This window comes from Mustela nivalis, assembly GCF_964662115.1.
Source record: "Mustela nivalis genome assembly, chromosome: 5".
NCBI lineage: Eukaryota > Metazoa > Chordata > Mammalia > Carnivora > Mustelidae > Mustela > Mustela nivalis.
This window is the reverse complement of record NC_139024.1, coordinates 133,507,325-133,534,069: the sequence shown is the minus strand read 5'-3', so window position 1 is coordinate 133,534,069 and position 26,745 is coordinate 133,507,325. Positions and strand designations below refer to the sequence as shown.

The window sequence follows — 26,745 nt, the reverse complement described above, 5'->3', positions numbered from 1 at the left end:
GTTGAATCAACTATGACTAAAAGATCCACTAGTTTTGATTTCCTGTGACTCATTAAGAAAGCCCAATTGGACAAACTTTGTTTCAAAGGCCAAACCTGTGAACTCAAGCACTTTGACTCTGCCCATGGGCACAGAAGTAACTTGGGCCACCAGGCATCTCTTTACAGTCACAAGTCATTCTGAGGTTACAAATTGGAAAATATGGGCTCAGATTTAACTTTACTGTATCCAAATTGGTCCATATCTTTTACTAACTTCAAACCTCTAAGTTCAAAAAGTACTTACAAGGCAGACACTAGAGTTATGCACAGGAGTGGAGAAGGGTCAAGTCACAGCTCTTACCTTTCTTGAATTAAGCAAAGCCACCGCATGGACCAAAGGTTTTGCTTCAGCACAAATCCCAGATGAGCCACATCATTTTGCACTTAACAATGATGAAGTCTTTTATTGCATATATAAAATATCCCCAGAGGCTATTACTCAAAAGGGTTCAGCTAATAAATATGAGAACTAATAATTATCTTGTTTCAGATTGCTGACTTGTGTAACTGCTGTGAGGGGTCAAAAGTGTCCAGTTTGCTCAACATTTCCTCAACATTCTGACACTTGTGATTAGAGAATTGGGGTGTAGGTAGGTGTCAGAGAGCAAAGGGAATAAATTATGCCTGTGGGATCTCTTTCATTTAATATTGGTAGATGTATTTGATAGGTTTGGGCAGTCACATAGTCCTGGTAGTTCCCTTTTGGGTCTTTTGATGACCTCTCTTTTCAGGGGTATTAGGCTTTGATCCAGGTCTTAGAGTTGGCAGCACCCCCCAGGAGTTGCTTGGTGAATTAATCCAGGCTTCAGGGAGAAAGTAGGACTTCTTTTCCACTTGGGTTGATGGCTCATAGCCCCTTGGCCTTTCTCAGCTAACAGGCCAGGTAAAGAAAACAATTTGTCTAAATGTGGGAAGATCACATGTAGGGTAAGTCCTGGCATGATGTCTCTTTTCAATGGTGGTCCTTGAGATCATTCCCATGTTGAAGTGGAGTGGGCACCAATGCTGCCTTGCCCACAGTGGGAAGGGGACAGCTGAGGGCCATGTAGGACTTAAGAGGCACTGGAAAGTTTATCTTTCCTCAGAAAATATTCTCCTAACTAGTTCTAGTTAGCTGAAATTTATAAATAAGTCTTTATTTCTTTTAACTTAAGCTGTTATTGGGAAATGTCACTAGTTTGGATCATATAATAAGTCTTAGCATTTACTCTCTGTGTATTTATTTGATAAGTCAGGGTGATTGAAGTAGAATGTACATACAGCAACATAGATTTTTTAGGTATACAGCATTGAGCTTTGACCAACATCTATAATCATGAAGCCACTTTCATGATGATGATATAGATTACTTCTATCACCTCAGTAATCCCACGTGTTCCTTTAAATTCCCCAATCCCAGCACCTGGTAAATACTGATCTGATTTCTGTCTCTTTTTCAGACTGTCATATATATAATTGGAATTGTATGGATGTAAACTTTTGGGACTGGTTCCTTCCACTCAGCTTGATATTTAGAGGGTCTCCTTGTGGCTCAACTTAGTCTCATGCTTTTGTCATCTGGAGTAGCTATCCAAACCTTTGCTGGTTGTTTCCCAGAGAGGAGAGAGTTGCCTGTCACTGACTCTCTGTCACCGATGTGACACCCATGTGACATTTCCCCCCAGTTTCTGTGTCACCCATATCTTCCCACAGCACTGTGTGTCCAAGGAGGGCCAGGAAGAGGAGAAGAGTTCCCAAATGAAATGGGCAAGAGTACGAAGGCCATCTTGGCTGTCTTTAACTGTGTCTGCCTTGACTGCATAGAACCGTGAGAATGACAGATAACTTGACTAATGTGGGCAAAGCAGGACTTGGTTGGAAGGATTCTTCTAGAAAGGAGAAGAGCCAGGGTGCCTCCAGGGGTTTCTTCGCAGGAAAGAATGGACCATCTCACTGGGGACAGCAGGGACAAATTAACCCAGTTCATGTTTGGCCCTTGAATCTTATTGCTCCAAGTCCAGAGTCCTAGAGAAGAGAAGGCCTGGCTGGCCTGCCTTAAGCTGGAGAGCATAACACACAGAATAACACACTGTGGGGAGACGTGGCTCACCAAAAGAAAATCAGGGTGTTAGGACCAGGGACAGGTTATTCCCCTGTTGACTACCCCAGAAAAAAACCAGTTCCTCCAAATGAGTGTGGGTCTATCTGTAAGAATCGTGTAACTCTAGTCATTCATGCTTTCCCTGAGCCTGAGAATATACCTGGAAGATGCCTTATTAAGTAATAATAATTATTAGCATTTAGTTTCATATTTCTAGGGCTTTTCTCTAATTTCCAGATTTGCCTTCCTTTCGTGTCCCCATATTTATTTTATGTTGGTGTTTAACGTTATTATTTCCATGTTCTATTTGTACACACTTAAACACAGGTATGTTTTTGTATTAGTTGAATTTTTAGGTTGCATTGACTTTGCTGCCCGGAGAATCGCCTTTGGCATCTTTGGACTTTGTTCTTAACTAAACAAATGAAGGGCTGATCTGATCCTCTCATCCCAGGATTTGAGCACTGGCCTGGGGGCCATCAAAGCCAGGAAAACAGCCCTAGATGCTTAGCTTATAATGAAACCTCTTGAGAATAGCTCAACTCTCTCAGCCTTGCTTTCCCGACTGAAATAAGCATGCTGGTGTTTTATACCTAATTCTCAAATCTGGGATTTTGTGCAAAAATTATGTTGTTGAGAATGCAGTGGGGGAAAAATGTTATCGGAAATACATGTTATGATCCATTAGAATGACAAGTTGTATATGTGCTCTGTACCCTGATGGTCTCCAATATGTTTTGCAATGTCTATAGTATTTCAATTATGTTGAATATTGTTAATATGAAACTTGTCTCTGAAATATATATTTGATCCCGAGTTGAAGGGAAGAGTTTAAGGGGAAGAAAAGGCATCCATTTGCACTGACATCTCTGACATTCTATACAAGTTTTCATGGTTGGGAACCATGGTATATTCTAGCTCAATCCCCTTGTCCTACCGAGTCTTAGAGGGATGACCCATTTTCCCAAGGTCACACAGTTGTGAGAGACAGAGCCAGAATTTAGACTCGGGTCTTCTTTGAGATTGCATTCTGAGTTCTTTTTTGAATTGACCACTTTTGTGATTTTGAGCATTACCAGACATATAACTACAGTGAGCACAGCCAGCCAAAGGTTGGGAAACTTTTCTACCTTTTCCCTTAATGGTTAGAAATTGGTGGTCAGAAACAACAAATACATGTCAAGGATGTTGAATATGTATATTATTTTGGGCTTCAAACAGATGTGATAAAAAAGCTCAGTTATGGCAAATCTTCTAAGTTGAACTTTTCCTGAAAAGAGCTGCAAAGAGGGTCCAGGAATGGTAAGGGAAATGTGGTATTATGTTAATGTTTATGTTTGGCTGTAGTTCACCAAAAATGAAGGTCAATACAGTTCTCTCTTCCAGTCTGTGTGTAAGTTGGCAAATGACAGGAACAACATTTGCTTCTAATCACCCATCCATCTTAATAATGCCTAACAGATACAGTGCAGAAACTATTGCACAACAACCAGCATTTCATGACACTGGAATCTTTGCCAATTTGAAAGAGGACCTCAGATCTGGGGAGAGCTACATTTTTATGTTTTTGATCATGATCTTCTTAGAAGATACTTATTAGGGCCATTTGTTGACAACATTAAGAATTAACAAATTATGTTGTTAAAGCATAACAAAAGTTTAATGGTTTCATTAGAGAACCATAAAGTTTGCTATTTAAGAGAGAAATACTGTGGTATTTGAAAGCAGGAAATATTTGCTGAAGGATACTTAGGGTCTAATTTCTGGAACCAAGGCAAAGCTCAGCTTATCTTGATCTAAAGAGTTAAAAAAAAATAGTAAAATAGAGGAACAATATCCTTGTATGCTTGATCACCAACAAAGTCCCTTAATACCTCAGAAAGTTGTCAGTTATGTGTTGGATTGAGTTGGCATTTTTTAAAACTAAAAATGGAAGGAAGATAATTTTAAGAGGTTCTAGTTTCTTTCTCATGTGGGAAAGAGGCCATTTATTTTGTTACTTTTCCTGGTATGGAAAAGTAGGAGAGGTGTGCATAATGGAGGGCCCATCTGTTAGTGCTCGTCACCAGAGAGCAGGTACTGCATTCTCTAGAGATCCTTCTTTCTCAACACAGAATTGTGCTTGCTACCTTCAGTAGGGGCAAGCACTTGGCACTCTGCAGAAGTGAGAGAAAGCAGTTGCCAAATTCCACTGTGGTAGCCATCTATCTAATCTATCTATACATTAAAGCTATCGGGTCTAACACACTTCCCATCCAGGTCTCTCAGGTGAGGTGTGGACATATTCTTCCAGGAAAGGACAAATTATGATGGTGGTAGTGGTGGGTGGCAAGGTCTTAGTAATAAAAGAAACCGTCTACCAGTTTGAGAAATCTGTCTACCATTGTAATAAAAGTGGCTTGAGACAATTATCTGAATAGTTCAACTCGGTTCAGGCCAAAGTATGTTTTGGTCTGAATTATCCAGATAATTGTGTTACAGTGGAAAGAATTCTGAACTGGGAGTTGGATCTTGGTTTCCACCAGGGTCTGCCAGAAAGCATGCTTAAGCTACTCTGAGCCTGTTTTCACATCTATAAAATTAGGGGTCTACCTAAGGGAGTCTATGAATTTAACTTAGTATCTTGTATGTGATCACACATCTCCTGGGGCAGATAAAGGCCCAGTTTGTGAAACTGGGCCACAATGGAACCAGAGTGGGCATAGGTAATTCTCCTTAAGGATGCTTCCAGCTCAGCAAGTTGCTCATGGAGAGGGTGCCCATTAGCTGAGGGTGAGGCTTTCTCTGACTTCTTTTTTCCTTTTTCCTTTTTTCTCTTTTCATTTCTTTTTGAGAATTCCTATGGGATCAAGAAGCTGACTTAACAATTCTACAAGGAACTTTAGTTAGGCGGCTTAATTCGTAAGCTAAGGGGCTTGGAGTTAGCCATCACCCTGGATGACTGAATTTTTCACTGCCCAGGCACACACACAGGCAAAGAGATGGGTGGAATGTGGGCCTCCGGGCACAGGACCACGGCAACCCTGCCACCCAGCCCCATGCCTTCTGTATTCAGGAGAGTCCTCTTCTACAGTAGAAAGCGGGTTTTAGATTTATCAGGATGTTGCGTATCGCTTCGCAGAGAATTTTTCAGCTCCTCAAAACGGAGGACTTGATCCGTGGCTGTGGGGAAGGCAGACGGGGGTAGGTCCCGCACTTGTAGGAGGAGGCCCCGCTGGACTGGGCTTTGCAGTTGTGCACTTCTCTCTCTCCGCGTTTGTCCACGTCGGTCTGGAAGGGGTTCTTCTGAGTCGTGGAGGGGTGAGTAGAAAAGGCACCGCAAAAGTGCCAACGCAGGGGCAGAAGAGGGGATCTTTGAAAACTGACCCATGGAGCCCTCGGCCCACATCTCTGGCTCCTCGCAGGCCTGACAGGTATCAAAGGGCGTTTCCGAAACCAAACAGACTCCCACCCCCACCCCAGGGTCTGCGCGCTAGGCTGCTGGGTGTTTGCACAGGTGGGCCGGGCCCGGCGGCCCGCAAGGGTCGAGCGGGGGTGGGGGTGGGGGAAGGGCGGGCCATGGGAGAGGGTGAACTTAGCGCAAGCACTGATTGAACTTAGTCGCTGAGGGCCGGGGTCTCCTCCGCAAGATGCGGTTCTGGTGGAACTGGGGTATAGCTTGAACTAAAAGCGTCCTCGCAACTTTCCACTTTCATTTCGAAAACCACAGCTTGTGCGGTTCCCCTTCCTTGGGCCCTCCTCCGGCCCAGCTGGGAGAGGCTGAGAAGTGGGAAGGAAAGGCAGAGAGGCGGCGACTGAGCCACAGGTCCCTCCATCTCTCCACATCCTGCCCCCTTCCCCCACTGGCTTGGTCGTGGGAGTAGGAGGTTGGCGGTGGTCATGGGAGGTCGTACAGGCACACAAAGTTCAAGGGCCTCTGACCATTCTCTAGAAAACCTTAGGGTACCTGGGCACCAGAAGCCGGGGAGGGCCCCGGTCGCGGGACTCCGGAGCCTTCATTAGGAAGGAGGGATTTTTTCCCGAGAGAATAGCTGTGATTTCTTTCTTTCTTTCTTTTTTTTTTTTTTTTTAATTACCTTTCCCTTTGCCTCTTTTACATTGCCCTGTGTTCTTTACCATAAATAAACTGCGATTTAAAATCTCCATTTGCAAACTTGACGTCGTGTATTAGTGTAGAAATGAAAATTGTGGCTTTCCAAAACTGATTTAAAAATAAACAGCACCTTGCCTCTGGAGGCAAGGTACACAGTTGGAGAGAAATGGTCTGCTGGAGTTCAGAAGCACCTCAAGTGTCTGACTCCTTGCTCGCCTTTAATCTGAGTGTGTTTTCAAGAGAAAAAGCAAAGGATTGAGTATATGAGTCCTGATATTTTTAGGCCAGTGAACTTTCCCCACCCTTTACTCCCAGTCCATTTCAGTTTTATTTTTCGGTCTAATTACTGGCCTTGTGGGTGCAAATCTCCACTTCAGTGTCTACCTTTTGCCATAATTCAACCCTATTATTATCACTCTTCATGATTACTAAGTAGATACCACCAAAATTTGTCAAGACTTGTTACTAGACTTGCAGATGGGGTCCCCCCCATTTCTGTCCAAAGACAGCATCCTGAAATAAATCCCACTTTCTTTTCCCCACCTCACAATATGTAAACCCTAAATCATTCTCTTGTCTAAAATTAGATTAGATCTACAGAAGAACTTCAAGAACAAGAATAGGGCCTAAATTTCTAGATTCTGAATCTCTTGTTCTTTGCATTAGTCTTTAGAATATTGCAATCCATAAATTGTTAGAGCCCCACTGCCTCTGAATTTACGGAACAGCAGGTGTTCACACTGTTCATACTTGCTCTGATCAAAACCTTCCCTTTTTACTGTGAGATACTGTCTTTGCCCCATCTGAGGTGGTGTTTTCTCTTCAGATCACAACTGAAATAGGCCTGGCATCCCCACCTCTACAAATGCTATCCTCATACGAGTGGAAAAAAAAAAAAGAAAAAACCAACAACTACTGATTCGTTCATAAACAGATTAATTTGCATTCCTAAAAAGGTAGATCGTTTCATTTTGACAAAAATCATTGGCTTTTAAGTTGCTTTTAAAACTGCCCTAAAGAAATCTTTGGTGTATTAAGATAGTCTTATGCCAAGATTGTTTCCAGCTTTTTGAGCTCCAAATCAGATCCAACTTATTTAAAAATGCCTGCTTGACTATAAAAGCTTGCTAATAGCTCAATTTGTCTGCTAAAGCATTCTTGTAGGAAAGGGGCACACACCTTATCATTTGTTCTGGTAACTCTTAAGTGAGTTTTCATAGAGGTCATTGGTTTGAAGTTTAAGAAATCATGTTGACAGAAGTCCCATCCTGGAGATTTGTAGGGTAATTGTTTAGGTGAGGTAACCTGCACTCTGACTTTACCTTTATTGAATTATTCAAGAAATTGTTTGACTCCATTGGAAGTTTTTTGAGAGTCCAACCTAAACCCATTTTCTTGGCAAGGGCAGGGTGGAAGGAATGTAAAAAATTCTGCATCTGCAACCCACCATCACAAAGTGTTAAAGTCAGTTGTGAATTTTATTAAAAATAAGCACTATGCCTGGGTTTCATAAAATTTATACATGAATATGTACAGACACAAATAAAATAATATTAAAAATAAAAAATCACACTTGCTTTCAGGTGGCAGTGGTCCTGGCACCCCACATACATAATGCTAACATTCCCTTTAAAGAAATTGCTTGGCCCAAGGAGACCACAGGTAGAGATCACCGAACCACTAATAAAGCTGTAGCCCGTTGCCTGCAACATTTTCAATTCAGGTCTCAAAAATATATAAATAATTTAATTACAAAACCCAACTTTTTTTTTTTTTTAAATCTTTTGGCACAGTGAAGCATTGGTCAATAGCAGAGAAATGACTGCAGATTCTCTGACACCTCTCTCACACTCAGTCATGCCTATAAATGCCACATACTTACATGGAGCAGGGGCCATTAAACCCCATATAGTAGTCATATCATTTATCCTATGGAATGGTTCCCTGATTTTTTTTTTAAAGGGACAAATCAATAGAAGGTGCGACAAAAATAGGAATAAGGGGGAGTAAGAAGATAGGAAAAGTCTTTGTGAAGTGAGGGAAGGACAGGCTTGGTCAAGAACCTAAAACAATTATGGCGAACTGGTTTGGTCTTCTGTAAAGTCACAAAAGATGAAAAATTATCTGAATTAAATTTGAACACTTATGTCAAAAATGCTTTAGCTTTAAGGCACGTTTGATGGAGACTTTTCTATTAACGTCTCTCTCTCTCTCTCTTTTTTGTCTGTCTAGAAAAATACAAAGCCCCGGCCTGCGTTTTCTGCATCCCCAAAGGCGCCCACCTTTGGGGGGCTCCGCGGCTCTGTTCAGGCCAGAAGCGTCTCCACTGGGTAAGGCAGGTGCGTGCCGGGGCCACAGACCGAGGACGCCTGCAGGGCCGCGGGCAGCCGCAGGGGGCAGTACAGGTGTGCGCCGCCGCCGGCCACCGGGCCTCGAAACGGCTTGGCTGGGGCCGAGGAGGAGAGGGGCGCGAGCAGGAGGTGAGGTGCGGCGGGTGGCACCGCGGGCTGCGCGTCGGTTCCGCGCGCGGCCAGCAACGCCGGCTCGGACGTCCCATACGCGCACAGCGGCAGCAGAGCCCCTCCAGAGGCGCCGGGGAGTAGCGCGGGATATGTGGGCAGCGGCGGGCAGGACGAGGCGCCCCACGGCAGGCGCGCCCCGGGGACCGCTTCCCCGTCGCGGCGGCTGCGGAAGGGTTTGCTGAGGATGCTGTCTATGGCGAAGGAACTGGAGAACTTGCCCGCCGGGCTGGAGCGCCCCTCTTGGCGGGCAGGCGAGCGCGCGCGGGGAGAAGCCGGGGCGGCGGGTGCGGGCGGCGGGGGTGCGGCAGGGGGGTGGGCAGCGGCCTCCTCGGGCGGAAGCCCAGGTGCGGGGGCCGCCGCCCGGTGACTGAGGCGCTTGCGGCGGCGGCGGAAGACCCCGTCGGCGAAGGTGTACTCGCTGTTCGGGTTGAGCATCCAGTAGTTGTCCTTGCCCCAGGGCCGCGAGGGGTCGCGCAGCACCTTGACGAAGCAGTCGTTGAGCGAGAGGTTGTGGCGCACCGAGTTGCGCCAGCCCGTGTAGCTGCCGCGGAAGAAGGGGAACTTGCCCATGAGGTACTCGTTGATCTCGGCCAACGTCAGGCGCCCGCCCGCCGAGTCGCGGATAGCCATGGCGATGAGCGCGATGTATGAGTACGGGGGCTTGGGCCGCCGAGTGTAGGGCTTGCTGCGCGCGCCCTCGCCGCCCACCGCGCTCCCCGCACCCGGCCCCACCGCGCAGGCCTCCGCGTGCCCCGCCGCCGCCGCCACCGCTGGGCCCTCCTCCTCCTCGCCCGGTCCCCCGCCTGGGCTTGGCTCGCCACCGCCCGCCAGCTCCGCGGCGCCGTTGCCCGCCGCGGGGCTGTTGGCCGCACAGTCCCCGTCCGAGCCCAAGGAGTCGTCGCCAGCTGCCGACAGCGGAGATGGCGCGTTGCTCCCGCCTGCACCCTCCAGATCACTAACCGGCTTGTCCCCGTGGGCCGCGCGGGGGTCAAACACCTCCAACTTCATGCCCGCGCACCCTGTCCCTGCCCTGGGCCGTACCCTTTCCTTCGCGTGGCCTTGGGAAGCTGGTGCGGGGGGCTGGAATGGAGATCTCGAGGCCAGGGATCTTCGCCTTTCTTTCCTGGGAGCTCTCCCTCTTCTTGCGAGAGACCGTCACTTTTCCGTTGAAGAGGCTTCTTCCGCTGAAATTTTTTTGGAGGAGTTGTGCTTATTGGGTGAACTAAGAGGGGCGGAGAGGGAGGAGTTGGGTGGGTACTGTCATCAGTTCAAGGATGAGAGACTTCGGGGTGAATGCGTACAGGGGCGCGGTTCCACCCTCTGATGCCCAAGTGTGCCGGGTTTGGGACTTCTTGCTGGAAGGAAGAAGCGTGAGCATCTGCTATCCATTCAAGAGACCAGAAGGTGTTCTTCACTGGAGGTCCCAGGTCCGGGGCAGGAATCTTTGGGGGCACGGAGATGGTGCCAACCGGTGTTCGTGCCACCCTTGGGGTAGGGTCTGGAGCCCTCAGCCTTGAGCGCCCGCGGAGCCGAGTCCCGGAGGCCGTGGCGCCCGTAGCCGCCTTTCCGCCCCGGCTCTCCGAAGCTGCATCTCCGCGCTGGCCGTCCGCTGTTACATCTCGTTTCCACCTTCGCCCCGGCCCAATATAACCCTGCGGCCGCTCCGAGGGGGCGGGGCCTGGGCGCCGAGGGCCGAGGGGTGGGGGAACGAGGTGGCCTAGGTGGCCGAGGCTCCCCGGAGGGCGCACACCAGGCCGAGGCCATGCGGCAGCGCGGCCGCAAAGTCTAGGCGCAGGTTGTTTGTTTTGGGTCGGCCCGGCCCCGCCCTCCGCCTCCTGCCAATGGGAAGCCTGCGCGCGGCTGGGGGTGTGCGCCTGTCTGTGAGTTTGCCTGCGCGCCGGGCCCCTCCCGCCCGGCTCCTCCCTCAGGTGTGAGCGCCCGACCGCCTGGGAGGGGTCCCTGCGTCTTGCAGCTCCAGGAGACGGTTTGGGCAGTGGCGGGGGGCTATTCTCGGGCCGGGGGGCGGGGCACCTGGAAGGACTGGGTGCAGGGTGGCAGGGACTTTGCTCAGGCCTACGATTCTCCCAAAGAGCAAGCGTGAAAGTAGTGAAAACTGCTTCTTCCGAAAGCAAACCCCTGTAGTTACTGACAGCTAACAGCGACGACCGCGCAAGACACTTTGCAGGGACCGCCTATGGGAGCCATATGCTGTGCACCTTTCTATGATTTTCTTTGGCGGTCTTTTTTTCTCTTTTCTTTCTCCCTCCGTCCCATCTTTCTTCTTTTCTTCTCTGTTTTTCTTTTCCTTTCTTCTTTCTTTCCTTTTTTTCTTTCTTTTCTTTCATACTGGACTTGAAATTGTGATCTTTTCTTTCTTTTTTTTTTCTCCCCTCCCTCCCTTTCAGGACCTTGACTCTTGCTCGCTTATATGGCCTCTGACTTTCACTTTTCTTTCGTTTTCCTTTACCTTTTCTTTACCCGGCTGGTGGCTCTTGGGTAAGAGCAGCATTGTTCCCCTCTTTCCCTGGGTTTGCTGTGTATGGCTCAGGGAGCCAGGCTCTGCCTGCGTGTGTACCCCTGCAGAACCCTGCAGACACGGGCGAAGCGGGGGACGTGCTCTTCTCGGTTCCGACTAATCAACGGGAATGAAAGGGAGGGTGTGTTTCCCGGGACTGGGAGGGGGGTGGCGAGAGCACGATATGTTTACGACCATTTCTTCCCAATTTCCCCGTGAGGGTTTTTGCTGTGGTTTTGGACTGTCGAGAAAGGGGGACTTTTTTCTGCTGCAGGACGGTTGGGCCTACTACGTGTCAATGCCCCAGGGATGGGGCGCCCTGGACCCCCCCGGAAGGGTGCACTTCTAACCCGCTGCCCTTCCACGCTGAGGTTTCCTCCTTTTTCCTGCCTTTGTTGGACATAGCGACGGAGCTGCGAGTACGTGGAAGCTCACCTTTGATGTTTATTTTATTACTTTCCACCATTTGTGTAGAAAACGTACACAATCCTTTCTTATCTTTATTCAGGCAGTTTTGAAGGCATTTAAAGTGGGGCGGGCAAAATGACAGACCCATCGGCGGTTCTGTTAGCTTTGTGTTTGGAGAAATGATTATTTGGAGATTAGACTGACATTTATTGCGTGTTTGAGTTGGGAGTGGGGTGGGGAATGGATTCTTTTCCAGAGATGAGCCTCTCTTTAAGAAATCTGCTCACTCTAGCCCTGGGAGTTTATGGTCCCTTGGACCTGGAATGGGGGAGTGGGCTAAGGCAAGATAGCAGCCAGGTAAAGAGGCAGCGATTTGTCTAGTGACAAAAGACAGGCACAATGAATGTCATTCTCATTTGAACTCTGGAGGTGGGCAGGGCAAAAGGAAGAAGGCTTATTTTTTGAGTGAGATAAGCCTGGGCAAGTTGGTTGAGGTGGGCGTCCAGTTTGGCTGCAGAGTCTAAGGGAGGCCCTTGAGACACTCCAGTGCCAAGGTGCCCAGCCATCACCCAGTTTCATCTTAGATACAGCATAGGTGTGCTGTACCGCAGGATTGGAGTCATACAGCTAATACCAAACTCGTGACCCTGATGCAGCCCAGACACCTCTAGATTAGCAGCAACACTCACCTCAACACTCACTTCTACGGGCTGTCCTCCCTGGACCTCCATGACTTTCTCCACCCTGGTGCTCTGCATTCCCCTATCTTCCCTCCTCCTCCCTCCCCAGATCCCCCAGCCCAGGTGCAGGAGGCAAGGAGGCTCTCATGTTAGTCTGGGAAGTTTATGGACTAATGGACTGTTGATAGGGATATTGTTCAGAGAGCATAGAAGAAAATTGGGCAACATACTGTGCCCTGCTGCCACGTACATACACGGCCAGGTGAGGCCGAAGTTTGGATCTTCTTTGCCTGTAAAAAGAGGGCCATCCAAATGGACTCCTAAATTTTCTCTCATCTCTTGCACGGATAGTTTGCTGGCACTCATTTTTTTCTTGGATTAAATGTACAGGAAGTGCATTTTCGCCCCTAGGGAGTTTGCAAGGCAAGGTGGTATGTGAACATGCAACCCCCCGGACTATAGTGGCAGTGGCACTCTTTGTCTTAGCCTGCTAGTTCCAGAATGTGCACATCTGCTCTGGTGAAAACAGAGCAGGGAGGGGGTTGTGGATCTCCTGGGCAGGCAACCTGGAGATGGGGCTTTGATCAAAGGAGTGTTGGCTGCTCCTGGGGAAGGCAGACTGCCCCCATCAGTGCCCATTTATCTATTTTTTACCCAGTGCCTTCCCTCTTGCTCATCCTCAGAAGGAGCAGACCCTTTCTTTACCCCATCTCAGGTGGGAAAGGGACCTGCCAGTCTCTCCTTTGGGATGGGTCTTCCCCTAGCCTCAGTGCTGGGATGCTGGTGGGTGACTGTCTGCAGGTTTGGAGCCTAAAAAGGTTGGAAGGGAAAGATGGAGGTGGCAGAATTCTCAGCAAGAAAATCTTTTCTATTTTCAGAGTGACCATTGGTGATGGACCTTGGAAAGAAGGCCCTGGTAAGAATAGCAGGAGGTGGGCTAACTTAAGGAGGTAAAAAGATCCTCAAGAACTAGAGTGGGAGCCCCACTAGGGCAGGAGTTTTGTCTTTTCCCCTCACTGCAGTGTGCCAAGTCTTTGCCTCCAGAATGTCACATTGTGCCATTTGCTGAGGACAGGCTGCATTTGTCTTTAATTAAGATCAGAAATAAAACTGCTGTTTCCCTTTGTGGTTGATTTTGGTATGTTATCTTTAACTGCTATTTACAGCCAGGGAAATCACTCACTTTGTCCAGATTTAAGAAAGACAAGAATGGATGGAGAAATGATCCATTCTGTGCATCTCTATCCACAACACCCTCAAGCCCAGGCACTGTAAAAAAAATTCACGTTCAATGTTTTGTTAGTTCATAAGTTCTTCAGAAATGGTTAGAGATTTCTGCTCCCTAATTCTTAATCCACTGGGGGACTAAATACCAGTGGGTAGAGCCTGACTAAACACTTGCAGTTATGAAAGACCTATTAACTTGTGTTTTTTTTTTTTTTTTTTTTCCCTCTTGCCTTTTTCTTTCCATGGAGAGAAGTGAATAAGCTATGGCCAAAGATGAGTTCACATTTCTATGATCTTGTGGCCTACCTGAAATGGTTTTAGGCAAAGGAAGATAATGCATGTATCTGTAGACACCAAGAATTAAATTAACTGGAAGCTATCTTCACATTTAATGATTTGATAGTGCTTCAAACCCCAGTTCTAAATTCTAATGTGGGTGGGAAATAATTTAATTCCTAAAATGCTTAAAGTAATTTGGGAGACTGGAAGTTGACTCTGAGTGGAAATACCAATACTTGTCCCTGAATTGAAAGATCATACCTGGCGTGCCTGGGTGCCTCAGTCGTTGACTGTCTGCCTTGGGCTCAGGTCCTGATCCCAGGACTCTGGGATCAAGCCCTGCACTGGGGTCCCTGCTGGGCTGGAAGCCTGCGTCTCCCTGTCCCACTCCCACTGCTTGTGTTCCCTGTCTTGCTGTGTCTCTCTCTCTGTCAAATAAATAAGTAAAATCTTAAAAAAAAAAAAATGAAAGAGCATACAGACTTTGCACAGTGGGAACATGGGATCACCTTGATAACATTCCCTGTGGGTAACCTGGAAACAGTTTTGAGTTTCTTGCTAACCTCCTCTGGTAGCTGCTGTCCGCCTCCAGGTATAAAGAAAAGGTGAACTTAAAAGTACTTTCCTGTGGGAACCTGGACCTGTGGATGAGTCTACATTATAATGCCCTTAAGAACCTAAGAGCTCCAGGCACAGAGGACAGGCTAAAGTTCAGAGTCCCAAGGGAAAATGTGTGGCACTGGACCTATGTGAATTCTCTCTTGAGGAACAGAGAGGGTCCTGACTCTTAGTTTTAGAAGTCAGGTGGCAGTGAAAGTTCCGTGACTCTTCCTTTCTCCTAGTGAAAACATATAGGAAACAATATTTTGTGCCCTGTTATAACCCATACCTCCATTGTTTGGCTGATTGTTTGGTAGATTCTGAAAACTTGGGAAGAATCCTGCAGAGATTCAGGGTGGACGTGTAGGAATGGATAAAAACATGTAATTTTATGTATTTTTGTAATGGACATGGGCTTATGTGTCTGTTTGCCACCTGTGTTATGGCACTATGCATTTGGTACTCTGGCCCAGCACCTAGACATGGTTTAATCAAAGAAGTCCAGTATTTTGCTAGGCATTACTGAACAGGTACATACCTAAGGACTATCCTTGAAGTTTTTTTTTTTTTCTGAGAGTCCAAGGTTCACAACCAGCAAGAAACCCCTTGGGCTTCCATTAACCTGAGGTGTTATTGGGCTACTTGAGTGTAACCTCCAGTTAGTGGGTCCTGGGGAGTGGGGAATGGCAGGCAGATCTAGTAATGGTGGAGAAGAGAGAAAGTAGGTAAAGGCAAATTGAGGAAAGGTAAAGGGGAAAGAGAGAAGATGTGAAGTTATGAAGGAGATCAGCCACAGTATGATAGGGGTTAGAGATCACTGGAAAAGCTGTCTCTGCCATTCAGAGACAAAATTCTGCACAATGCATGAAATATTATCAGAGAATGAAAGAAAACCCTTGGGATCATTAGTAACAATAAGATGACAGCATTGATACTGTGGCCATGGAGTCTGTCCCTTCAGAGCTGACCAAGTCTGAGGAATCCTTATTTAGTTCTAGTCCAGTTTCCCTAATACCTGAAGTTCTTCAAATTTTAAGTTTTCAAAGCTGAAAAAGAAAACCTGAACTTTATTTTACAATGAATTATCTGTTCTCTCTTTTTAAATTTGAGGCTGCCATTTTTCATAACAAATTAAAAATCAGACCCTCACCCCAGGTTTGTTGAGAGAAGACTGTCTTTCCAAAGGGGATTCTGAATAGGATGCCTCTGACTCTTATACCTCTGGGTACTGCCCCATTGTCACACTATCATACAGGTCCTGGTGAGAAGGGGACAGGTGGCAAATGAGATCCAGTTAGTATTCTCAGATCTACAAATGAGGTTGTACAACCAAACAAAGCAAAATGGGTCTTCGAAGGGTCCTACTCAGCTCTTCCCATCAGGCTAGGGAGGTGTCTTGTATCATTCTTGCCTTGGCTAGCAGTCCCCAGATTCTGGACCCACAGTCTAGGTTTGTGCATGTGGGATAGAGGTGGAGTGAAGTTCTCCATTTAACTTGAGAGAGGGTGTTGTCACTCTTTGAATAGGTTTGGAATTTGGAGATGGGTGATCTGGGGTTTGTGTCCCTGTTCTACCAGACAAGTTACTGGTCCTCACTTTTTTTTCTTTTTTAAATCTAGAAAAATAACTCTTGTCCAAATTTTAACAGCTCAACTCCCTAGATTACATTCTTTGTCTTATTCTCCTCATCCTTGGGGAGATCATCTGCAAAGATAGACTGCCTTTGTAGGCCCAATTGGCCAAATTCCTTGGCCATTATCTACTAAGCAAAGTTTCCAGGTGGAAACTGGAAAAGCGAAAAGCAGTCCCTGGGTGGATGGGAAACTTCCTTGGACTATCAAGGCCAGGAGTGCAGCTAATGCCTTAGTCAATGTTCCAGAAAAAAAGAGAAAAGTCAAATCCCCTGTTTTTCTTCCAGAACATTGAGGACAATTGTGTTGTTCAGAGAGGTTAAAACCCATATTAGCAAATCACACGGGAAAGAATGTGATTGAGCTGTGAAGAGAATATCTGTCTGATTAACAGCCTCTCTATTATCTACCAACGTTTTATCATGGAGGATTTCAAGCATATACAAAAGTAAAGATGAAAGTATAATGAAGTCTCATGTAACTATTATCCCAATCAATATTTACTAATTTATAGCCACTTTTATTTTATTTGTATCTTCATTGTCTTCACTTCCCACCCTTCACTAGGTTTTTCTGGATCAAGTCCAGGATACCATATTACTTCTTCTTTAATTACTTTAATATCTCTAAGAGATATGGACTCCTTTTTTTAAAAAATAAAAATATAACCACAGTATCATTACCACACCTCAAATTATTGCCAATATTTTCATAATATTATCAAATATTTACTCAGTATTAAATTTCCTTAGTAGTCTCAGAAAAGATATTTGCAAATTATATATCCAATAAGGGGTTAATATGCAAAATATGTAAAGAACTTAGACAACTTAACATAAAAAAAACCCAAATAATCTTATTTTAAAAGTGGACAAAATATCTGAATAGACATTTTTCTGAAGAAGACATACAAATGGACAATGAACACATGAAAACATGCACAATATCACTAATCATCAGAGAAAAGCAAATCCAAACCACAATGAGATAGCACCTTATACCTGTCAAAATGGCTAGAATAAAAAAAAAAATACAAGAAATCATAAGTGATGGCAAGGACATGGAGTAAAAGGAACTCTTGTTCACTCTTGATGAGAATTCAAATTAGTGCAGCCACTGTGGAAACCAGTATGGATATTCCTCAAAAAACTAAAAATACAACTACCATGTGATTTAGTAATTCCACTGCTGGATGGCCACCCAAAGAAAATGAAAACATTAATTTGAAAACATGTATGTGCCCTATGTTTATTGAAAAATTATCTATAGCGAAGATATGGAGGCAACCCAATGTCCATCCATAGTCCATCCATAGATGAACGAATGAAGAAGAATGAATGGAATATTACTCAGCCATAAAAATAGTTGTGATTTTGCCATTTGCAACAACATGGATAGACCTGGATGCTATGATGCTAAGTGAACTATTGGTCAGAGAAAGAAAAATACCATATGCTTTCACTCATACGTGGAATTTAAGAGACAAAACAAATGAATAAACAAGGAGAAAAAGAACAAAAAAACAGACTCCAAATACAGAGAACAAACTGTTGGTTACCAGAGGGGAGGTGGGTGGGGGATGGATGACATAGGTGAAGGGGATTAAGAGTGCATTTATCATGAGGAGCACTGAGTAATGTATGGAATTGTTGAATCACTATATTGTGCACCCGAAACTAATATAACACTGTATGTTAGTTGTACTTCAATAAAAATATTTAAAAATTTCCTCAATAGTGTCATTTTTAATGAACAATTAGTTTGATTGATCTAGAATCTAAAGATGCTCCCATTATGTTTAGTTGATAAGTCTTCTAATTCTCTTGAATTTATAGAGCTTCCTTCCCTGTTTTTAATTTATCATTGGAGTTGAATTGTTAAATAGGTCAGATTGTTTGTCTTGTAGATTTTTCCTACAGTTTGGAGTTTTTGATTATGTTAGTTGTTAGTTGTATGTTGATTAGTTAACATGCTCTTCTGTCCCCTATATTTTTGATGAATTGACAATTCGAAAGGCTTGAGCATATTCAGCTTTTATTTTGATTTTTCAAGAATGCTGATGATGTGGATTTTTTTTATGGAGGCTTATAATGACTGGTTGTTGCTCTTTTTGCAAATTAAGATATCTGTGATTTTGAGTCTAAGCTTAATTCATCTAAAGTTCCCACTAGTGTATTGCCACATGGTCTTTGCAGCCATTAATGACAACTGTTTATTGCCACCAGAGGTTGCAAGATAGTGGCATTATTATTCATCCCTTCTTTCTTTATAAGTTGGAATACTTATGTAAAGAAAAGATTTGCCTCAACAACTATTTGTTACTTGGAAATACATTTTGTGCAGGAGACATCTCTAGAACTTAGATATTGGTCTCAATATCTAAGTATTTAGATACTTAATTATGTTTACTTACCTGTTTTCAAATAATTTGATGGTTCTCCTAGAATCCTGCAAAGGATACACACACACGCATACTCCCTATAAAGTATATAAAAGTATACAGTTTTTTAATCATGTATGGTGTGTTTAAGTCCATTTATAGTCTTCTAAATTTCTAATATGACAAGATATTCCTCACTTTACATATCCTGCCTCATATATGGGATTATTTATTTATTCAAATAGTTCTTTGTTGGTAGAAATAGTATTGAGACCAATATCTAAGTTCTAGAGATGTCTGTCGGTCATTGCTTCTAGGATTTTACAGTGGACAGTGCTAAAAAGAAAAATAATTCTTAAAGAGATCACATAGCATTTCCAGTTCACTATAGGATGATAAGGTTTTTACTGAAGTTTTTCATTTGCTATCTGTATCTCTTTTCACTTGTGTTGAATATCACATCAATATGGCTCCCTATTTGTTTTGTATATGGGTGTGCATCTCTGTTCTTGTATCAAAATATCAATTCCAATATTTGCTAACAATGTGATAACTGAAAACAGTTTGTTTTTTTTTTTTTGCCTTTACTGGGATATAATTCACTAGCTACACAAATTACCAAGTTTTACAATAGCTACAGGTAATTGTAAGTGTACTCTTCAAACTGGTATTTGGTTAGCATTATTTGATGCATCTTGCCTTTTATTTCCTTCATTGTTTTTAGTTTGTTTCATAAGTATATAATTTTTACCTGGTTTCAAAGTCAAAACTATAATGGGAGGTATAGTCAGGGAAATCTAATTTTCTTTTTCTTCTTCTTCTTCTTCTTCTTTTTTTTTTTTTTTTAAGATTTTATTTCTTTGACAGAGAGAGACAGAGTACAAGCACAGGGAGTGGCAGGCAGAGAGAGATGGTGAAGCAGGCTCCCAGGGAGCCTGGTGTGGGGCTTGATCCTAGGACCCAGAGATTGAGATCATGACCTGAGCTGAAATGAAGAGCCAGACACTTCACTGAGTGAGCCACTCAGTCTCCCCAATTTAATCACCTTTTAAAAGATGTAATCTATAACTACATTTACATTCTGAGGTACTCTGGGTTAGGAATTCAACATATAAATTTTGATGAGACAACTGAAACCCTATTACACTTCTATTTAAAATATCTAAGCTAGGGATGCCAGAGTGGCTCAGTTAGTTAAGTGTCTGCCTTCAGCTCAGGTCATGATCCTGGAGTCCCCCATCAGGCTCCCTGCTCAGTGGGAGTCTGCTTCACCTTCTGAACCTCTCCTCTTCTTGTGCTCACTCTTTCTGTCTCTCTCTCACTCTCTCTCTCAAATAAATAAATAAAATCTTAAAAAACTAAAATATCAAAGCCAACACATGTATATTCAGATTTTCCTCCATGTAGATAGTGTTAACGTATTATATAGTCAGTTCTCTCTTCTTTATGTTTTATTTTTATTTTATTTATTTTTCATTATTTTAAGGATTTTATTTATTACACACACACACACACACACACACACACAGATCACAAGTAGGCAGAGGCAGGCAGAGAAAGAGGGGTGGGGGAAGCAGGCTCCCTGCTGAGCAGAGACCCCGATGCAGGGCTTGATCCCAGGACCCTGAGATCATGACCCAAGCCGAAGGCAGAGGCTTAACCCACTGAGCCACCCAGGTGCCCCTCTTCTTTATTTTATTTTTATTTTTTAATTTTAATATTTTATTTATTTGACAGAGAAAGAGAGAGAGAGAGATCACAAGTAGGCAGAGAGGCAGGCAGAGAGAGAGGGAAGCAGGCTCCCTGCCCAGCAGAGAGCCCAATGTGAGGCTCGATCTTAGGACCCTGGGATCATGATCTGAGCTGAAGGCAGAGGCTTAACCCACTGAGCCACTCAGGTGCCTCTCTCTTTTTTTTTTCCTTCCTGTTTTTAATAACAAAATATTCTGGAGCTTCCTCCATAGCAATAAATAGAATTGTTCCTATTTGGAAGATAATATTTAATGGTTCACTGAGCTCAAGAATTTTCTGACATTGAAAGAAATACATTGACTATCACTCAGTTTTAAGACTTCAAAGATGGTATGAAAGATACTTGAGGCATAAAAATGTATGACTATATATAGTTGGAATGGTCTTGATGTCCTTGTAAGTACAACTTCAGACTCCATGTATGCCCTTGGAATGACCTTTCTTGTTACTGGTCTATTTTTCCATATAAGATTGTGGCAAGGACATATGTAAAGTCATCATGGCTCAGAAACATGGAGCACATATGTTAGGTACAACAGTACTCTGACATTATCAGAAGACAGAGATGCTACCAGGCCATGTGACATCAGAACACTATGAACTTGGCCAGTGAAAATGGAAGCTATGTAATTGGTGGTATGTGTTGAATAGTACAAATGGAGTCCTTATAAAATGATGTGATCAATTGTTTATTACAACATTCTGTGGTTTTAGATCGTCTGACCATAAATGTCAACCCAGAATAGTCTCAGTTTGTTGTCTTCATGTCATTATTAATAGGGCCTTCCCTCTTTAAAAGTGTTCCAATTTTGGACAATAAATTCTATGACCCCCAGTTTTGGAGGTCCAAAAAATAATAATAAAGCAAAGATCTCATTAAAAGTATAAACCTATTACTTTCTAGGCATGGCTCGAAGTCTGAGTTCTACATTATTTCCTATTAGTTCTTGGCAGATTGTGGTGCTAAACCAGAATCAGCCTGTTCCAAGGATTCCTTTATTCTTTTCATAAATGATTCCATGAGCCTTGAATTTTTTTCCAAATCTAGTTGGGAAAGAACTTGTTCTGATCTTTCTGAGCTCTGACTAGTATACTCAAGAACTTGTCAGCTACTTTCTAATTAACTCAGCTTCTCAAGGTGGAGGCTGTGTTGTTACTTAACGAAGACTTCCTACTGGTCTGTTCGTGTACTCTGACCACCTGGTAAGGGTTGACAGAGTATGTAAGGTTGCATCATGAAATGTGCACAGTTTAAACACTGGATATAATGCTCAGAAACCATCCTGGTAATGTACACAATTAATCAGCATATTTGCTGGCAAAAATAAAAATAGTCTCTCTTGCATAGTAGTGATAACCATTTACTCTGTCCCTTTTGAGCTTAGTGCAATGATTATAATTACTTTACCAAGTTCTTCCCAAGTTATAGAAATGAGATATCTATATATATTCCTACTATTTTTATGTACAGATAGAATTGTACCTCAAGTACATATTTTTAATTTTCAAGATCTTTTACATGTTAGTTTTTTTACATACTGTCTTCACCATTCACTTAAAGTCTATGGGACCAGCTTTGTTGTCAGGCCAGACTATAATCAAGCTATTCTCTGTTGAACTAATAGTGCCTCATGAGGAAACTATTATAAGCAATATAGTTTTTTTTTTTTAAGATTATTTGTTTATTTATTTGACACAGAGAGAGAGAGATCACAAGTAGGCAGAGAGGCAGGCAGAGAGAGAGGGAAGCAGGCTCCCTGCCAAGCTGAGAGCCCGATGCGAGGCTCCATCCCTGAGATCATGACCGAGCCAAAGGCAGAGGCTTTAATCCACTGAGCAACCCAGGCGCCCCATAACCAATATAGTTTTACCATTCTTAATTCCCTATCAGGAAGTTTGGATTATTTCTCTTTCCCTTCTCTTTTCATTTAAGGTCTACATCTGTGAACTAGAATATTATCCAAAACATATTTAATGATATCAGCCTAGTGCTGGTGATACTATATTAATAGAGAAGAGTGTACAAGATATGATGGGCAACTAGACTTAATGAAGAACACTCATGTCTTTGAGACTGTTGAAAAAATGCATTTCAAAGTTTCCATAAGATTCCATTTAATTCCCTAATCTTGGTTAAATTAAATGAAGTATTGATAGTGCATCAATAATTGGGAATATTTTGAGAATATTATTTTACATTTTTTATGCCCTGTATCTCAAAATAGTTGCTCAGTTTATGATTTCTAAATGAGTAATTCATGACATCATTCATGTGTTTAAAGTACTAGTGAAACTTTTTATTATGAAAAGTTCCAAATAATAAATAGTTCCAAATAAAATAAAATAAATTAAATTAAATAAAAATAAAAAATAAATAAAAGTTCCAAATAATAAAATAGCATTTTATTATTTTTATTTTTTTCAAATAGTTCCTTTTTTAAAAAGTAGATAAAATAGTGTAATGAATTTCATATATTCAATATCCAAATTTAACAAATATCAATTGATGGCCAATATTGTTTTATCTTCACATTTCCCTGTCACTTACATTTTTTTAAAGACAAATCTCAGACAATATATAATTTCATCTGTGAATATTTCACTATATACTTCTAAAGATAAGAAGTCTTTTAAAAAAATAACCACAATACCATTATCATATCTATAAAAATTTTTCAGTATGTTTTATTTTTTAATTTTTATTTATTTTATTATTTTATTTTATTTTTTAAAGATTTTATTTATTTATTTCACAGGCAGAGATCACAAGTAGGCAGAGAGAGAGGAGGAAGCAGACTCCCTGCCGAACAGAGAGCCCGATGTGGGGCTCGATCCCAGGACCCTGGGATCATGACCTGAGCTAAAGGCAGAGACTTAACCCACTGAGCCACCCAGGCACCCCTTTTTCAGGATGTTTTAAAGATATTTTATTTATTTATTTGATAGAGAGTGAGCGCAAGTGGAGGGAGGGGCAGAGGGAGAGGGAGAAGCAGACTCCCCGCTGAGGTGGGAGCCCAAAGTGGGGCTCAAACCCAGGACTCTGAGATCATGATCTGACCCAAAGGGAGATGCTTAACCACCTGAGCCACCCATTGCCCCATCATATCTACCAAATTAACAGTAAGTCTTTTATATCATTAAGTACTCAGCAGGTGTTCAAATTTTTGATTATTTAAAAATGTCATATTGCTTTAAAATGAATTTCATTGAGATGTGTTTTACATATAATAAAATTTACTTATTTTAAGAGCACAGTTAAATCAGTCTTCATATGTATAAACTCCTACAGCTATCATCATAATGAAGATCCAGAACATTTTTATCACCATGAAAAGTTGCCTTTTTGTCCCCTTGCAGTCAGTTCCTCCTGCCCTCCCCATTTGCAGCCTCAAACAACAGCTAATCTGCTTTCTGTACATTCATATGAATTTTATGAGTATATGTCTCTCAGGTTTTTTTTTTTTCTGACCACTTAAAACATTTCCAGCTGGTCTCCAGCAATTTAATTATGTTATAGTTTACTATAGTTTGTGCTTCTCTACCTTGTGCGTCCTTGAGCATCTTGAATCTTTGGATTTGTTGTTTGCATCACAGATGAGAAATTTCCAGTAATTTCTTCAAATACGTATGTATATATGTATAGTTGTCATCTACTCTCTATCTTCTTCTTGGACTCTAGTTACATGTATATTTGACTGCTTGATACTGGCACACAGGTCCCTGAGTTTCTCTGTGTGTGTATGTTTTTTTTTTTTTTTTTCTTTTCTATTACTTGGGTATTTTCTGTTGTAATGTTTTCATGTTCACTGATTTTTTTTAATTATGTTCCGTTAGCCGCTGTATAATACATCATTAGTTTTTGATGTAGTGTTCAATGATTCATTAGTTGCATATAATTCTCCGTGCTCATCGCCATATGTGCCCTTTTTAATACCCATTTCTTTTGCAACATCTGATCTGCTGTTAGGATTGTCCATTGGAATTTTCCCTACAGTTTTTGTGTTTTTCTTCTCTAGAATTTCCATTTGATCCTTTAAAAATATTTTATTATATTCATGTTTCCTTTAGAATTTTAAGCATATTTGTAATAGCTTGTTAAAGGCTTGAACTGGTATTTTTAACATCTCTATCATTTATAGATCTAGTTTTTGACTGATTTTTCTTCTTGTTATGGATCATAATTTGCTTTTTGCATGTCTAGTAATTTTTAATTGGATGCAGGACATTGTCAGGTTTATGTTGTTGAGCATTTGGATTTTGTTGTCTTAAAGAGTTTCAAAATTGGTTTTGGCAGAAAATTAGTTTTCATGGTACTGATTAATTCTTAGCCGACTTGTTTTAAAGCCTGTTTAGGGCAGTTTTTGAATAGTCTGTACTTTAGGGCTAAGTTAGCCCTCTTACTGAGGTGTGCTCCTTCTGGCAACTCTGCATATAGTTGCCATATTATTCTATTGGCTAGTTAGAATCTGTATACCTTCCAGTCCTATGAAACCTCTAGGAACTATTAATGATTGTAGTTTTTTTTCAGTTCTTTGTCCAGATGCAGATTTTTACACCATGAATGCACAGATTCATATTCAGTTAAAGACTTAAGGGGCCCTCATCCAAATTATTAAAACTCTTCTTCAATTCTTTCTATTACTCTGCCCCACAAATTCCAACTGACTTGGCCTCCCTGAACTCTGGTCTGTTTCTCCTCAACTCAGTGAGGTTGTGGAGCTCCTCTTGGCTTTTCCTGTCCCTTTGCTGTTGTTCTAAAATTGCTTTCAGGCAAAAATCCAGGATGATTGTAAAGCTCAACATTTTGTTTCCTTTTCTCAGAGATGACAGTCATATTGCTTGATTTCCTATGTCTTAAAAAGGTTTTTAGATAATTTGTGAAATTTTCTTTTGTTTTGAGGAGAAAATATATTCTGAACTAGTCTCTCCTTTGCGGCCAAGAATCAGAGTCATACTTTGTTAAAACAGTTTAAATATTTGAATCAGGATTCAAATAAAGTTCACACATTATTATTGGTCAGTATGTCTTTTTACCTTTATCTAAGTTCCTTGTAACCTTTAATTAAGTCACTCTTTTACCTTCTTCACACCTTTTTCCTTCCATTTTCTTTTATCAGTAAAAACTAAAATGTATGCATATAGGGTTTCCCACATTCTGAATGTACAGTGTTCTGTTAGTTTCAGATGTATAATACAGTGATTCAACAATTCTAACATTACTCAGTACTCATCATGATATCTGTACTCTTAATCCCCTTCACCTGTTTCACCTATACCACCCTGTCTCCTCCTTTCCCCTCCGGTAACCATCAGTTTGTTATCTACAGTTAAGAATGTGTTTCTTGGTTTGTCTCTTTTTTCCTCTGTTCATTTTTTTTTTAAAGATTTTATTTATTTATTTGACAGAGAGATCACAAGTAGGCAGGGCAGCAGGCAGAGAGGGAGAGGCTCTCTGAGCAGAGAGCCCCATGTGAGGCTCCATCCCAGGACCCCTGAAATCATGACCTGAGCTGAAGGCAGAAGCTTAACCCACTGAGCCACCCAGGCGCCCCTTTTTTTCTCTGTTCATTTGTTTTGTTTTTAAATTCTACATACGAGTGAAATCTTATGGTACTTGTCTCTCTGACAGACTTATTCCCTTAACATTATACTCTATAGAACCATCTATTTTGTTGCAAAAAAAAAAAAAAAAAGGTAGAGTGTTTTTTAAATTTGCTCAAGGAAACATTGACCCATTTTTACAAATTAAAAGGAGGCCAGCATGAATTTTATAAATTCATACATGTTACTTTCAAGGTTGTGCTCTAGCTAAAGCTGGGTTCAAATGACACTGCCAGGAGGAAAAACGCCTTAAGTCTTTCAATGAGAGGCAAGGATGAATTTTCATATCAGTCATAAGACAAGGATGCTTCTGTAGTGCTTAAGGGCATGAAAAAACTGTTTGTAGTCTAAATTTGTTTAAATATTTCCTTTCAGGCTAGTTTATGGGGCTGACTCATTAATTGTGAACATAGGATTTTTTTTCAGTTTTAAAAATTTTAATTCCAGTGTAATTAGCATGCTATTTATATTAATGTTACATTAATTTATAATTATATTAATTTTAGGTGTACAATATAGTGACTCAACAATTCTATAGGTTACTCGGTGCTCATCAAGGTAAGTGTATTCTAAATCCCCTTAACATATGTCACCCATCCCCTCCACCTGTTAACCATGTTTGTGAACATAGGATTTTTAAAGCAAAAGTGAGTGTCTGTCCTTGCTTTCATACTAGTAGACATGAAATTATTTATTTTTACAAAGAACTTTCTATTATACTCTTTCATTTCTTCTTCCTCATGATTTTTTCTATGATATTATCACCTAATTTTGTAAGACTTGGAAATTGGGTCACAGAAGATTCAGGGACTTGAAGAACCTCATTTAGCCAGGGTTCCCTGCCTCTAATCCCTGGTTGTTACACACTTGCACTCCATGCCCTAGAACATAGTGGGAAGGTTCTCTTTAGTCTCCCTACTCACCACACCTGTGCAG

General features: G+C 42.3%; 1 protein-coding gene and 1 long non-coding RNA gene across 2 annotated transcripts in view; one reads left to right on the top strand and one right to left on the bottom strand.

Moving 5' to 3' along the window:
* Positions 1-8,436: 8,436 nt before the first annotated feature.
* On the bottom strand, positions 8,437-9,745 carry FOXQ1 (forkhead box Q1). The gene has a single exon (XM_082732172.1). The coding sequence runs from the start codon at positions 9,742-9,744 to the stop codon at positions 8,521-8,523; it is 1,224 nt and encodes a 407-aa protein (XP_082588298.1). The 5' UTR covers position 9,745; the 3' UTR covers positions 8,437-8,520.
* The window catches only part of LOC309865628, a 76,487-nt gene continuing 58,369 nt past the window's right edge, over positions 8,628-26,745 (top strand). Inside the window, exons 1-3 of the long non-coding RNA XR_014312208.1 lie at positions 8,628-8,694; positions 13,218-13,255; positions 26,316-26,367. This is a non-coding gene — a long non-coding RNA (uncharacterized lncRNA). The remainder of the gene's footprint in view (positions 8,695-13,217; positions 13,256-26,315; positions 26,368-26,745) is intronic.